Here is a 16,408-nt window from a genome sequence, read left to right as displayed (position 1 = left end):
AGTAAATAGCATTGCTCCAATTTTCAAAATAAGTCAACTGAACTAAGATTCAATTAACTTAGAGTGGATTTGAACCTATCAAGCATGGATACACTTTCCACTACACAATTAAGCAGCATTTAACAGGAGTATACCCCATGGTAAGCAGGTGGGTTTTTAAAAAAATTTTAGTGTCATACTCAAATACATAATCTTACTAATCTTTTTTCTTTATGTAATTTATTCAGTATATTAAAAGTATTCCTAAGTGTCTCATATATATAAATTTTAGATCTTTTCCATTTTCTACTTACGTTGTAGGCTAACTGTGATCTCAGACGGCAAATAGATGATCAACAAAAATTACTTGAAAAATACAAAGAACGATTAAATAAGTGCATATCAATGAGCAAGAAACTGCTTATTGAAAAGGTAAAAGTTTGATAAAATTTCTCTTGTTTTTACTACCCCCTTTTGCCTTGTACGCTTTTAAAATTTAAAGGAATATAATTGAGTGATGAATTTTCCTTCTTTTTTCAGAGTACCCAAGAAAAACTGTCAAGCCGAGAGAAGAGTATGCAAGACAGATTACGCCTTGGACACTTCACAACAGTTAGACATGGTGCTTCATTTACTGAACAATGGACAGATGGTTTTGCATTTCAGAATCTTGTGAAGTTAGTCATTCTTACATTTTAAAACATTTAATTTTTCTATGGGTTTTCATTACTTTCAGTGATTCTAGACTTGGGATTATGTTCTACGTCTATTCCTATTACTCTTTGAGATCTCAGAATTTAGTACATTTGAAAGGAACATAAAGCAACAAAAAAAAAATTTTAGCTTTAGCAGACTTTTTGACTTGTTAGCATTCATCTGTATGGTATGATGTATTATTCTAAATATGACTTTCCAAAATACAAATTGACCATATAGCTTTACAGATGATGTAGGGGTAAAATTGTTGAAAATTTAGTTTTCATTGGAAAGTTTATGTCTATATATATCTTGGAGTTTTTCTGTTTAGTTTTTCATTCCCCAATACTTACTTGTGTTAATATGCATTCTTACCTGTTCTCTATTCCTACAAAAAAAAGACAATAACTTTTTCCTTCTGCCTCAGATACAATAACTCATAAATCAGTTGAACTGAACATGTGGCTTTAGTGTTTCTGAGGTAAACTTTAAAAAAAATCATTGTTACTATATCTTGAGTTCAGATGGTGAAAAGGATAGGTTAACTGTTCATGTGCTAAGGAGCCAGGATATATGCTGCTGCTTTTTTTTTTTTTTTTGAAAAAGCTTTTTTTTAAACATGGAAAGTAGGAGTAGTGTCAGCATCTGTGTCAACTTTTCCAGAGTCAGTCCAGTTAAATGGAACATGGAGGCAGAGCATTATTTCACAAAGCATTATTTATCACATAAAAACTGCTTTTTCAAACACTAGCGCCCGTGACTCATCACAGAAAGGCTTTTTCTCTGTATCTCAGTTGATTTATTCAGCTTTTGTTCAACACAGCTGTGCTGGGCCTTAGGTATGCCATAATGAAAGACAGTGTCTTGTGATGCTGGGGAGTTAGGGTTTTAATTCTATGGATAACGGGGAGCCTTTAAAGGTTGTATAGTGTATGTGGTCAGAATTGAGTTTCAGAAAGATAATTCTGATGGTAATGTTGGAGTGATACAAGAAAGAGGATAAGTCGGTGAGTTCAGATGGGAAGATGTCCAAATGAAAGGTGATTAGGCTTGAGCTAAAATACTGACAGTGAAAGTGGTGAGAAGGAGCTACATTAGAGATAGAAACCATAATTCTTGAGTGTTTTAAGAGCAAGAACCTCTGCTACTAATCTCAGACCCACGTTGCCCCGGTAATGAATAAAAGAGAAGGTTACATAATATAACCTTAAATATAAATTAGAAATGTAAGTGTAAAATATAAACTCTACTGCATACTTAACTCTGTGAGTTCGTTTTTAATAGCACATTTATTTCATTCAAAAAATACAGAGGTGAGCGAAAGGGGGTGTTTACAGTTGTGAGTATGCAAAACACAGAGTTAATAAAACTAATAGTCATAACCTGCATGTCTTTTTCCATACATAACAACTGTAAACCCTCTTTTGCCAGTGCCTATGTTTTTGAATACCTACTATGTACCAACCCTCATGTTGGACACTAGGAAAACAATAGGATATAAAATAAATGTAGTGTCTGTTCTCATGGAGTGATGTAGTCTACCCCAGACCATGCTGATCAAATATCTATAGGAATGATACTTGTTAAAAAGGAGGTGAGGAGCTACAACATACGAAGAGAAGGTATATGGCAGTGCATCTTTCCCTAATCTAGGGGTTAAGGGATACCTCATTCAGAAATGAATGTTTCAAATAAAACCTGGACAGTGAGTGGGAGTTGGATCACAAGGGAGGGACCAAAAAGGTACAAATTTATATCATATGACTTCTGATTTTCAGATTTCAACTGTGAAAAGTAATGGAAAGTTAATATGGTTTTTTACATTTATTTTTATACAGGCAACAAGAATGGGTGAATCAGCAAAGGGAAGATATTGAAAGGCAAAGGAAACTTCTAGCCAAACGCAAACCTCCCACAGCTAATAATTCTCAGGCACCCTCTACCAATTCTGAACCAAAACAAAGGAAAAACAAAGCAGTCAATGGAGCAGAAAACGATCCCTTTGTTAGACCAAATTTACCACAACTGTAAGCCTCGATTTTTTTATTCTCCTTTTTTTTAAGTTGTAGCCATGAATATTACTAAGAGCTGTTTTTTATAATTACACTAATACTTAAGTAGAATAATAAGTACGGCCAGGAAGAAAAGCAGTATTAAAAATACACATCTAAATTAATAATAAGCCCCAAATGTCTGGATTTTACTTTTGTAAGTGGAGGTTTATTAATCCTCTTTTAAAACAGAGACTGAGGTAGTAGCTAAGAGGAGACTGGAATCCCCTCTTTCATGTCTGAGTCTGTTATTAATGTTCCTTTTTCTATGAAAATACTAAGCAATACAGCAGCCATATATTTTCTCAACCAATGGAAGCAATACATTAGTAGATTATAGATATTGTTTTTCCCCTTTCTGCTTTTCTTTTCTGAATTGTTTTGCTTTAATGATGAATTATTCTTTATAATTCAAGGGACAGAGGGTTTTTTTTAAAAAAAATAGTTAACACACTTATCATAGAGAATTTGGAAAGTGTGGAAGAACATAATAAAACAATATAGATTATATTGTTTTATATAGTCCCACAAAGAGCAGTGTTTTTAAAATTTTGATGTACAGCCCTGACCAGTGTAGCTCAGTTGGTTGGAGTGTCATCCTGTAAGTAGCGGGTTGAATTTCTGGCCAGGGCACGTGCCTCGGTTGCACGTTTGGTCCCCAGTTGGGGTGCATAGAAGAGGCAGCCAGTTGATGTTTTTCTCTCTCACATCAATGTTTCTCTCCGCTCTCACTCTGTTTCTTCCCCTCTCTCTAAAATCAGTAAGCATGTCCTCAGGTGAGGATTAAAAAAAATTGTTTTTTGATGTGCAGTAGTTCCCCTTATCTGTGGTTTCGCCTTCCATGGTTTCACTTGCTCATGATCAACTACAGTCTAAAAATATTAAATGAAAAATTCCAGAAATAAACAATTTATAAGTTGTAAATCACAGGCTGTTCTGAGTAGTATGATGAAATGTCCCACTGTCCCACTCTGTACCACCTGGGACATGTATCATCCCTTTGTCCAGTGTATCTACTCCATATATACTGTCCACTCATTAGTCACTTATTGTCTGTCTTAGTTATCAGATCAGTTGTGGAACCACAGTGCTGTGTTCAAGTAACCCTTAATTTACTAAGTAATGACCCTAAGCCATAAGAGTAGTGATGTTGGCAATTCAGTATGCCAAAGAGAAGCCATAAAGTGCTTCCTTTAAGTGAAAAAGTGAGAATAGTACAAAAAGACATTTTGAGAGCAAGAGAGCACATTCATGTAACTTTTATTACAGTGTATTGTTATAACTTTTATTGTTATTAATGTCTTACTCTGTCTAGTTTATAAATTAAACTTTATCATAGGTATGTATATATAGAAATAAGAGAGAGAGAGAGAGAGAGAGAGAGAGTGTGTGTGTGTGTGTGTGTGTGTGTGTGTGTGTGTGTGTGTGTAGTTTTGTCTGTCTGTGGTTTTGGGCATCCATTGGGGATCTTAGAATGTCACCCCCATGGATAAAGGGGGAATACTATAAAGATGTATCCAAACTTATTTTCCTATTCTGTAAGAACTTACATAAGTTCATGTGAGTAGACAACACATATACTCTCTGTTTGCTGTTTCATATGGATATTGTCTTTTTCTCCTCTCTTGAAAGGTAATGTTTCATCTGTGCTTTTAATCCCATTCCCTGCTGTATTCCTCTTCTCTTCTTAACTTCTATATCTAGTATGTTCAGTCTTTTGCTTTTTCTTAGAAAACAAAACAAAAAACTCTCCGTCAATTACAAACCCCTCTAGTCTTCATATATCTACCATCTTCTTATGATGACATCTTCTGCCTTACCTTCCATTTTCTCCTTTAACTGAAATTATTTTTTAAAAGATTGTTAACTATCTCCTTGATCCTAAATGCTGAAACATTTGAATTTTAACGTGGCAGCTTTGACTGTTGTTGACTCCTTATGTTTTCTTAAAAGATTTTTTTGCCTTAGTTTTTGATATACCTTGTTCTCATTTTAATTTTAACTTATTTGGCTATGTCTTCTTGGTCTCTTCTTACAGATGTTATTTGCTCTACCAATTTGTAAAATATGGGTGATTTTTAAGGATATGTTCTACTCCATGACACATCTTGAATATTAGCAACTCAGTCTCCTTGTACAGCAGCTACTCTCACAGTTTCAGTTGCCATGTATATGTTGCTGACACCCAAACTTCTATCTCCAGCTTGAGTATCAAGTATCTAAGTCTTGAATGTCATATCCTTGCTTAGTTCATATTGGTACTTCAGTGTCTCATAGGAACCTCTAACACAGCCTGTTCAAAACTGTATTTACTAAAAATACAACACAAAACAAAAACTGTATTTACTGTTATCTTTCCCATTGCAGTCAGTCAGTCCCCCCTTTACCTTTCTTTCTCTCCATCCCTCTCTACACACACGTGTGCACATGCGTGCACACCGCTTGCCTTTTCCTGTGTTCTCTCTGTTAGTAAGTGATACTACCGTCCTTTCGATTACACATACCTGGATTCTGGTTGTCACCCTTAACATTTTAGATCAAGATTTCATTCCTTTTTCTTAATTTTTCTTATTTTCCATGGATAAATAGGCACTGATAATCTTATCTTTCAGACTCCATCTCAAAATCTACTTCCTTCTTCAAGCTTTACCTGGGGGGGCTCTAGGGGGCTTTGTCAACTGGAATTAAAGCATATAACTATCACCATTTTTTTTTAGTTTAGCAAATGATTTACTTTTTTTTAAATAATGTTGCTTAAGAAAAGAGTCGATGGATAGGTGAGCAGTTATAAAGGAGAAAGTGTATGTTAGCTTTAACTCCAACCCCAGAGACCCCCAATTCTTCTGCATCTCAAATGAACCCACTTATGTAAGTCCCCACTGATACCATTCTGACTCAAGTTACTGCCATTCTTACTTGGAGTTTTTTACACACACATCCCCTTTAAATTTTGGTCTTGTCCTCCAATTTATTTTCATGTCCCAGACAGGGTCATTTTTTTCCCAAATAAAATTATGATCCTTTTGTTTTCTTCTATAGACCCTAACATAAGCTCCGGGTTACTTGAATGCTAAAATCCAAGTGTTAAGATAGCTTGTAAAAAACTTTTGATCTGGCACCTTCTGACTTATCTAGCCTCAACTACCGTTTTCTTATATGTCTTATCATGCAACTATTTCTTTCACTGGCCTGAAAGATAAAATTCGCTCTAGTGAAGACCCTTTGTATGCCTTTTTTATTTCCTTCTCTATCTTCATTCCCCAACACCTACCGCGTGCATCCTGTGTTAAATTCTTTCAGTTCTCTAAATGGACTATACTTTTTGTGCTTTTGAATATCTTGTTCCTTGTCTTTTTTTAAAAAGATTTTATTTATTTATTTTTAGAGAGGGGGAGGGGGGGGAAACGTCTGTCTGTTGCTTCTCACATACGCCCCAACCGGGAACCTGGCCCACAACTTAAGGCATGTGCCCTGACCAGGAATCAACTGGCAGCCTTTTGCTTTGTGGGATGATGCCTCACCCACTGAGCCACACAGGGCAGGGCTTGTTCCTTGCCTTTCTTTACCTCGTTTCCTATTCATGCTTTAACAGTTGGCTCAGATACCAATTTCAGTTAAGATTCCCTCTCTAACCTTTTTTCTTCCTCATTTCCCCTTTCCTCCTGAAGTTAGGTGCCTTTAGCCTTTTGTACATTCCTGTTTATATTGTACCATTTATCTCACTATTTTCTTTACATGTATTCTCAATATCTAGCACAGTTACTGGCATGTGGAAAGTGGTCGGTAAATACTAAATTATGATACATAAACATTTGATTTTCATTTTCTCTTACTCAACAGATCATTTTTCTAGTTTGTTACAGGTGTTTAGCTTTCTGCCTGCTCCCAAGATGCTAACAGCCATAACTGTAGTTTGATAATCATAGACTTGTCTCATTTCCATCCTGTTTTATTGCATATGCTGTCTTAGAACTAACCCTGAAGTTATGCTGCTATGAGTTCTTGGAGTGGCAAATGAAGTGATATTACATAGCAATTTGATTACATCCTTATGCACATACAGATTTAAGTAGGAGAAAAAGCCACAAAAACACTTTGATTTATATATATAATAGTTGGATTTTTTAGCAGCCATACTCTGCAACTGTCTTCTAAAATCTCCTTTTGAATCATTGTTCAGTGGAAAGTAGGCTTTATGTCACATGCAGAGTAACTAGTATAATTAGAGAGAATGAATCTTTATTTTTCTAAGTAGAAATTTAAGTTACTACCATATAGTGGTTAGAACTTTAGTCACTGTATTCAGACATGTGGAGTCCAACCTTGACTCTTTCAGGTTATTTTTGGTAAGCTATTATACCTCTTAGCCTTTGTTTCCTCACTTATGAAAGTACATACATCATAGTTTTGAAGGATAATATGTAGTAATGCCTGTATTGTGTTTGCATAGTTCCTGGCTCCTGTTTTTTGTTGTTTTTTTTTTGTGTGTTTTTTTTTTTGTGTGTGTGTGTTTTTTTTTTCCTGTCCTCACCTAGAGACATGCTTATTGACTGTAGAGAGAGGGGAAGGGAGGGAGAGAACCATCTGTGTGAGAAACTGATTGGTTGCCTCTCATGCATGCCATGATCAGGAACTGAATCTGCACCTGAGGTGTGTGCCCTGACTGGGGATTGAACCAGCAACTGTTTGGTTTATGGGACTATACTCAACCAACTGAGCCACACTAGCCAGAGCTGGCTCCTGGCTCTTAAATAATTTTTAACCATTAGCAAGGTTCAGTCAAGTTTTTAAGGTAGGAGTTTCTAATTTTAGTCACAAATACTTCTACTCATAGTAGTTTTTACACAGATAATGTTTTCTATAGGTAATGTCTAAGTGATTTTTGCATTAATTGTATATTAATATATTTTAATCAATATTTTTTACTTCATGTTAAATATATTTTAAATTGTTTTGATTCTATCTCTATAGTCATAAGAAATAAAGTGGCTTTTTCATAACTATAAAAGGGTCAAATAACCAGGAACATATATAATAATTCTCAATTTGTATGCAGATAATAACATTGCCTTAAGATACATTAAAAATTGATAATTCTTTAAGGAGATAGCAACAATCCACAAATTGTAATGGGAGATTTCAACACATACATTTCTTAGTAATAGAATGGGAATATAAAAACAACACAATACCAAACAACAAAGAGAGGGTCTAGAAAAATTCAGCGTTGATAAACTTAACCTAATGAACATATATTTCTCTAATAGCTACAGAATATATGTTCTTTTTAAGTGTGGACTTTTATAAAACTCAGACATGGTAGGTCACAAAGCAAATCTCAACAAATTTCAAAGAATTGAAGGAGTTCATATAAGATGAATGGGACCATTTTGTCCTTAAATGCTTGGTAGACTCCGGGGTGAAAATTAGAATCATAGAATCTGTTTTGTGACCATGCTGGAATTTAACTAGAAGTCAGTAACAAAAAGGATTGTGGAAAAACCTAAATGGAAATGAGAAAATATGTTTAGATAAATGATAGTGAAAGTGCTAAATAGCAAAATCTGTGAGATAAACATGAAACAGTATCTAGAGGGATATTTATAGCCCTGTATACATATATAGGAAAAGAAGAAAAAGTAAAACTTTATCAATTTCAGCAAGTTAGGATATGAGCAGCAGAATAAGCCAGAAAAAGAAGAGGAGAAAGATGGAATCAAGTGGCTGATGATACAGTAAGCAAACATATATTAGAGAGAATCAATAATCCCAAAAGAGGAATGTGTATTTAAAATAAAAAATGAATGAAATTGAAAAGAGTGAGAAGATTTCATTATCAGGAATGAAAAAGGACTATTACTACAGAGTCTGTAGATATTTAAAGGAAAACAAAATACAGGGGTGGACAAAAGTAGGTTTATAGTTCATATGGAAAATAATATAATTAATAAATAATAATATAAGAATAAACTGTATTTTGTGTACTCAAAACTGTGAATCTTCTTTTGCCACCTTGAATTATAAATTGTTTAAATTTGAAACTTTTGTGAAATGGATAAGTTTCTAAAAAAATACAACTTAATAAAATTGATATTAGAAGAAATAAAATCCAGATAGTTCTATTACTATTAAAGAAATTGAATCTGTAGTTAAAATCTTTGATCAAAGAAAACTTCAGGTACAGCCCTGGCTGGGTGGCTCAGTTGGTTGGAACATCATACTGTACACCAAAGGGCTGCCAGTTCAATTCCAGGTCAGGGCACAGACATAGGTTACATGTTCAAACCCTAGTCAGGGTGAGTATGAGAAGCAACTGATTGCTGTTTCCCTCGCATCCTCCCTCCCACCCACCTGTCCTCCCTCCTTCCTTCCTCTTCCTCTCTTTCCCTCTCCCCGCTTCCTCTCCCTCTTCTGTCTCTCTCTCCCTCCCTCTCCCTCTTTTTCTTCCTCTCCTTTCCCCCCCTCCCCCTCTAAAAATCAATAAACATATCCTTGGTTGAGAATTTAAGGGAAAAATACTACTCCAGGTACAGATGCCTTTATCTATGTTGCCTGTCAGTCATTTAAAGAAGATACACTGTCAGTCTTTTAAACCTTTTTTTTAAGAACAGCTAAGGCAGAAACATTTCCAATTTATTTTGAAGCCAACAAAATCTTGGTGTAAAATCAACAGGGACTACAAGGAAGGAAAGTTATAGGCTGATCTCACTTATAAAAATAAATGCAAAAATCTTAAATAAATATAACCAACCCAAGATATAATACATAAAAATGATAATCTATGAAGACCAAGTTGCATTTATTTTAGATATGGAAGACTGGTTTGACATTAGAAATATCAGTGTAATTTTCCACATAAAGAGAAAGATTTGATCATCTTAACAGATGCCAAAATAAGAAACATTGAACAGTATTCAGCATTGATCTGTGATTAAAACTTAGCAAAAATCAAGAGTAGATCACTTTATTTTGTTTTGACATACATCTCCACATGCTGTGTTCTTGAGTTACTTTGCTCCCTGTATCTGCTATTTTCTCCCTAGCATCCCTCTGCCTCTCCTCTTTAACCAAATTTAGGTATTATCTCTTCTGTGCTTTTTTCCACTTCCCTTGGGATAAAATTTCCTCATAGCTGTATTATCCAGGATAATCAACTTATTTTAAGATTAGCAGCCTTTGATCTCTTTTAATCCTTTGCCATGTAATGTACCGTATTCATAAGTTGAAGGATTAGGATGTATCATCCTTGGGAAACCATTATTCTACCTACCATAGTCTGCCCTCTGACCCAAGATTCATGTTCTTTCCACGTGCAAAATATATCCATCCTATCCCAACAACCCCCAAAACCTCAACTCAACCGATCTAAATCTCATTTTCTAAATCAGATATGGTTGAGTCTCTTCGAATAATTCACCCTGAGACACAATTCCTCTTAATCTGTGAACCTCAACAACCAAGGTAACTTTTTTCCAAAATACAGTGATGAGGACAAAGTAATCCAAGCAGTTTCAAAAATCCATTCAGGCAAACTCAAACACTGTTTGTTTTCAAGGGCTGGTAATAATTACTTGTGGCTTGTGGCTCTTCCCTCTGAACTCAAGATTTTGTCAACAACTCTGAGCCTTCTATGAAGGTTATCACATATTTGTAGCTGAGTAGCTTTATCAGCCTGTGTCTTGTTTATAGAATTTTGGGGGTGTGACAGACTCTCATTTTATACTTTTTGTCCTTTTAAATCCAAGCTGGCAGTGTTTCTATTGTATAAAGTTCTTAAGACTCTTTTGGGTCTCCCTTGTATGAAATAAGGATTCACCCCAATAGACAAGAGGATCCTCCACAGTTCTTTTCTGAATAATCCCCTTGCTATTTCTAGCCTCTGCTGAGAAAGCTGATGGCATGTATGAGTCACAATACCCTTTATCTAATTGAAGACCATTTATGTGACTGAATAAGTCTGGCCTCTCTGGAGTATTAGCAAAGGGTTGTTTAGCTACACCCTCCTCTTTTCTTGTCTTTTCTGTTTTATTTTAATTTTTTTATTATATTTTTAAGAGCAGCTGATAGTGAATCTCAGTTTTAATGTGTTTAATACTCTGGATAAAATGAGAATTTCTCAAACCATTAAATCCTGATTCCCTATTGTTGAACATTTCTTACCTTAAATAAAATGTGAGAGGAGAAAGATAAATTATTTATTTTTAAGTAGAGGGGAAGGGAGGGAGAAAGAGAGGGAGAGAAATATCAATATGTGGTTGCCTTTCGTGCGCCCTCTACTGGGGACCTCACCTGCAACCCAGGCATGCACCCTGACTGGGAATTGAACCAGTGACCCTTCAGTTTGCTGGCCAGCACTCAGTCCACTGACCCACAGCAGCCAGGGCTCTCTTCTCACATTTTAATAAAAACAGGAAGAAGAAACTGGTCTATACCTTCAACACTTTGGAGATCTTTTTTTTTTTAACCTTTTTTTTTTTTTAATTGAATTCATTGGGTGACATTGGTTAAAAAAATTATGTAGATTTCAGGTGTACAGTTCTGTAATACATCATCTTTATGTTGTATGTTCACAACCCCAAGTCAAGTCTCCTTCCATCGCCATTTATCCTCCCCCATTACCCTTTTTTACCTCCTCCACCCCACTTTTCCTCTAGTAATCTCTGTAGTATTGTCTGTGTCTATGAGATGTTTATCTTTTCCTTAATCCTTTTACCTTTTTTACCCAGCCCCCCCACTCCCTCCTTTCTGACAGCTACCAGTCTGTTCTCTATGAGTCCGTTTCTATTTTGTTTATTAGTTTATTTTGTTCATTAGATTCTACATATGAGTGAAAGCATATTTGTCTTTTCTCTGACTGGCTTATTTCACTTAGCATAATAATCTCCAGGTTCATCCACTGTATTGCAAAAAGTAAGATTTTCTTAATGTACCACAGCTTTTTTATCCCCTTATCTACTCATGGACACTTGGGCTGCTTCCATACCTTGGCTATTATAAATAATGCTGCAGTGAAAATAAGGGTGCATGTATTCTTTCAAATTTGTGTTTCACACTCCTTCGGATATGTTCACAGAAGTAGAATTGCTGGGTCATAAGACAGTTCCGTTTTTAATTTTATGAGGTAACTCCATACTGCCAGTCAGGTTCTCAGGACAGTGAGGCAATGGTGCCTGTCCCAGATTCCACACAGCACAGGCGCTGACAGCCCCATGTGTCTGCCCATCCCTCTACATCCGGGCCCAGGCAGCTGATTCCTCAGGATGCAAGGGTGAACTCCAGAAGATGGGACTTACTGCATCCTCCAGGCTGATGTCAAATGGAGGGGAGTGTCCCACCCAAGAAAAAAGATGTCTGTGGTACTGGAGAATGACTCAGCACAGGGATCCTGGCATCTGCCCCTTTAGCTCTCTCCCCAGAGATACTAACTCCAGTTTCTCCTCATGTGACTCTAGTCCGCAGCACCCTCCTCTGGATCCCAGGGTGAGAGACTGTGAAGAGATTCTGTGTGTTGGCCCTGAAAGAGGATGCCTGTGTCTCCAGCAGACTCCTGTCCCTCCTGGGCAGACAGAATCCTCGCTGATTTTCACAGGCAGATGTTATGTGGTTGCTTCTTCCTGGGCTCTTGTGTTCTGGGTTGGGCAGCCCAGTTTTGGGGTTGAGACCCTGCACTTCTCAGGGGTAACTTTGCAGCCGAGATACCCTTTTGGGACCTTAGCCACTGCCCTGAGAGCAAGCGCCACATCTTTTTATGTCTCCTCTCTTCCTGCCAGTCTTGATGTGGCTTCTTCTGTATATCTCTTCAGGTAGTGTTCAGGTTACTTGCTCTATATTTTAATTGTAATTCCAGTTTGATCCTGGGAGGAAGTGCGTGCAATGTATGTTTACTCCACCACCATCTTGGATCTCTTCAAAATCTCCTAAGTTAAATATTCAAGTTCATTTCTCATAACTCTGGCTTTCTGTATAACTATAAACTACAATTTTGCTAAGCTTTCTTCCATAATAAGAATCCCTATTCCTTTAATTTTTAATAACATGGTTCTTACTTCCTTCTGAGTCCTCACCAGCAGCACCTTTGCTGTCCACATTTTTGCCAGCAGACTGTTCGTCACAATTCATGCATTCTCCAAAGGGGTATGTGTTTTCTCTGCTGTGCTTCAGACTTCCTTGACTCCTCAGTAACAGAGTCGTTAATATCCATATTTCAGTTCGTGGTCTGTTCAAGGCAGTCTAAGCATTTTTAAAATCATGTTCCTCTAAATTCTTCTATCCTCTTGCCTTCTGTCCAATTCGAAAGCCACTTCCACATTTTTAGTTGTTTGTTGCAGGAGTGTCCCACTTCCTGCAAAATCTGTAGTAGTCTTTTATTGCTGCCATAACAAATTACCACAAATTTAGTGACTTAAGATAATACAATTTATTATCTTACGGTTTTGGAGATTACAATTCCAAAGTGGGTCTCATTGGGCTAAAATCAGGGTGTCATTAGGCTGTATTATTCCTTATGGCTTTTACTCTCTTGCCTTTTCCAGCTTTTAGAAACATTTCATTGTTTCATGATTCCTTTCCATCTGTAAGATAGCAGTCGCCAGTCACATCTCTCTAATGTCACATCACTCTGATTCTGACAGGTCTTCTCTTCCTCATTTAAGGACTCTTGTAATTACATTGGGCCAGCACGTGTAATTCTGAATAACTCATTTTATTAGCAACTTTAATTCTGTCTGCAACCTTCATTTGCCTGTGCTGTATAACTGAATATATTCACATATCCCAGGGATTTAGGATGTGGACATCCTAAAAATAATTGAGACAATTAAAAGAAATTAAATTTAACATCCTCCTAGCTTAGCTCTTTTCAGTCTGTGCAGTAAAATCATGTTTCTCTGAAGAAGATTATCCCTAATTCATGTTATCTAAATTCTTTACATTTTATCTAAAATCATTTTTTTATTGAACTGACTGGTGTGGCTGTAAACTGAAGGGTTGCCGGTTCGATTCTCAGTCAGGACACATGCCTGGGTTGTGGGCCAGGTTCCCAGTTGGTGGCATGTGAGAGGCAACTGGTCAGTGTATCTTTCACACATCAATGTTTCTTTCCCTCTCTTTCTACCTCCCTTCCCCTCTCTATAAAAATAAACGAAATCTTTTTTTAAACATTTTTACTTAATGGAAATATACAACAGAGATATCTAAGAAGCTAATAATATGTCAAGTTACTTCCTAATAAGAGAAATGTAAGAACTGTCTCTTTTGCTGTTTGGGATAGCATTCTATTTTGTGAGAGAAGACCCTGGGATAGGAATTCTTAAACTGAAATCTGTGAACCCCCAATATTATATATATGTCAAATTTTCTGGATTATGTATAAATTCCTTTAAATTATTTCTGGATATCTATAATCATAAATGGGTAAGAATCACTGCCCAAGAAAGTCAGTAGCCTAGTGTTTAGTACTATATGTAAAATTTGCTTATTAATGCTTCAAAACCAGAGAAGTTGGTAAAAATACTAAGTTAGTTAATTGTTCCACCTGTATTAGATGTATTCTAAAGAATATCTTAAAGGACATTTGCGTTATATTATTTTGGGCTTAAAGTTGTCAACATTTTATTATTTCCATTTGACTAATTTCATTTTAGTTAGCTGGTTGTTAAGTAGTAGTATTATTCCTAATATCTAGAATCAATTTTATTTTTGACAGGTTAACTTTGGCAGAATATCATGAACAGGAAGAAATTTTCAAACTGAGACTAGGACATCTCAAAAAGGTACGTGAAGCATATGTTGAATTTATTTGTTACCAGAGGTTGTGGAGAGTTGTGTTATATATGTATGTCTCTTATTGAAGAAATCAAAACTTAATAGAGAAAGTCCAAATGAAAACCTTATAGACAAAAAAAAAGTGGCATTAAACTTGCATTTTTATGTTCAGTGTATCAAAATAGTATTCCTTTAACTTGTGTCAACCTAAAAAACATTGAGAATGCTGATAATACCATGTCCCTGTAGTGAAGCAGTGATTCCTGGCTGGACCTTCAGTGTCTTAACATTAGTTTGTTTAAATACCACTTTTTTGTAAAAAAAAAAAAAAAAAAAGTTTAAAGATGCAGTGTAAAATTCCATATTGCTTATTTCCATTTTATGATAAATTGAAATAATTATAAATTAATAACAAATTGTTTCTTTGGCCTAACTTTTAAGCTGTGGGATGCTTGATTAAATGTTTCAATTAGAATCTGTACATTGGCAAATTTAGAAAAGCCTAGTCATCAGTAATATAAAGTGATAAAATTTAGAAAATTGTTGCTATGTGTTATAGTAAAATTTAATAATGTATAGCTTTGTACTTGTTTATAAACTCTGAAATTCTAATCAGTTCATTGTTTTTACAGTTTATATTTTTAGTTCAAACCATTTCAAATAAATAAAAATAGAATAGATTTTCCCCCTCAATTTTACTGCCAGATGTAAAATTCTTTTTGACCCAATTTTTTAATTATGTTTTCTGCTTATTGGATTACTGAATTTTTTTTATAGGCTGAATAACAGCTAAAATTGAGTTAGTGAGCTAATTGAAAATAGTACTTTTGAATTCACCTCCCTAGGGTAGGGTGAGATAGGACAGAGAAACCCATTCTGGTAGCAACTACTGTTACACTATAAACTATTTTGTTTTTGTAATGCTATCAATATGCTTGAGACCCCTGCAGTTTAATTACAGGGGACAGAAAAGAGTTACAAATAGAGTATGTGTGTATACATAGGTAATTTGCATTAGTGTTCTTTACTATGCCCTATCTGTCTATGCTCCTGCTCAGAAAAGTTTCTAGCTAAACTACTTGAACAGTAAATTTCTTGGGGGTTGGTTGGTTTGTTTGTTTGTTTGTTTGTTTAGTTCTTCTGTTCTGTTGTAATTATTGACTATTTCTCCTGTTCTTTGAGATACAGTAGACAATTTCAGTCTATTTACTATAACAGATGGAGTTGTAATGGGACTATAGAAGGAAGAAGAGATTTTGTAGTGCAGAATAAGTACAAGTATTTGAGCACCCACCTAAGCTGTTTCGATAATGAATTCATAGAGAACTGTGCTTGCTGTCCCTTATAAAGATGTATCAATTATTTTCTAACCAGCCTTTCATGATAATGGGACACTAAATGTATACTTAGAGCTTTAACTGGAGGGTTTTTATTTTCACATGTACTAGTGAATTTTAAGTTACTCTTTCTAATGATGAAATTTTACATTTTATTTTATTAACTTTTTATATAAAGTCTGAAATTACAAAAAAGTTGATTTAGGAATCAGCTATTTATATTAGAAAAAATACTTCACTTTTTTATTTTTTATTTATTTTTTTAAATACTTCACTTACTAAAAGGCTTCAGAGGAGGGTTTGTTTTTGTTTTGGTTGGTAGATGTTAAGATTTTCCTGGTACTTTTAAAATACTTGGTTTCTCTGAAATACTTCTGTTTTCTAAAGCAAGGTATACATAAATGCCCAGATATTATATAAACTTTTGTAAACTGTTCTAGAACACTATACCTTCTTTTCTAACCTTCATGTTATTCTCTTTCCCAGCATTTGACTTCTCCATTTTTTGTATTTACTCATTCTTTCTCATAATTGTTCCTTCCATAATCTTTTTCCTGTATTTTTTCTACCTTTTATCAAATT

At 35.3% G+C, this 16,408-nt stretch overlaps 1 protein-coding gene across 2 annotated transcripts in view; it reads left to right on the top strand.

Annotated features, from left to right (window-relative positions):
* The window catches only part of TLK1 (tousled like kinase 1), a 137,930-nt gene that overhangs the window by 91,940 nt on the left and 29,582 nt on the right, over positions 1-16,408 (top strand). For both annotated transcript variants that reach the window (XM_054562584.1, XM_054562583.1), the window contains 4 exons: positions 301-411; positions 520-656; positions 2,514-2,702; positions 14,431-14,497. In XM_054562584.1, coding sequence (XP_054418559.1) covers positions 301-411; positions 520-656; positions 2,514-2,702; positions 14,431-14,497 — 504 coding nt within the window. The remainder of the gene's footprint in view (positions 1-300; positions 412-519; positions 657-2,513; positions 2,703-14,430; positions 14,498-16,408) is intronic.

This window comes from Pteronotus mesoamericanus, unplaced genomic scaffold, assembly GCF_021234165.1.
Source record: "Pteronotus mesoamericanus isolate MK-2021 breed Mesoamerican mustached bat unplaced genomic scaffold, CSHL_Meso_final scaffold_651, whole genome shotgun sequence".
Taxonomy (NCBI): Eukaryota; Metazoa; Chordata; class Mammalia; order Chiroptera; family Mormoopidae; genus Pteronotus; species Pteronotus mesoamericanus.
Note: the sequence above shows the minus strand (reverse complement) of the source record. Positions and strands in the feature narration are given on the sequence as shown.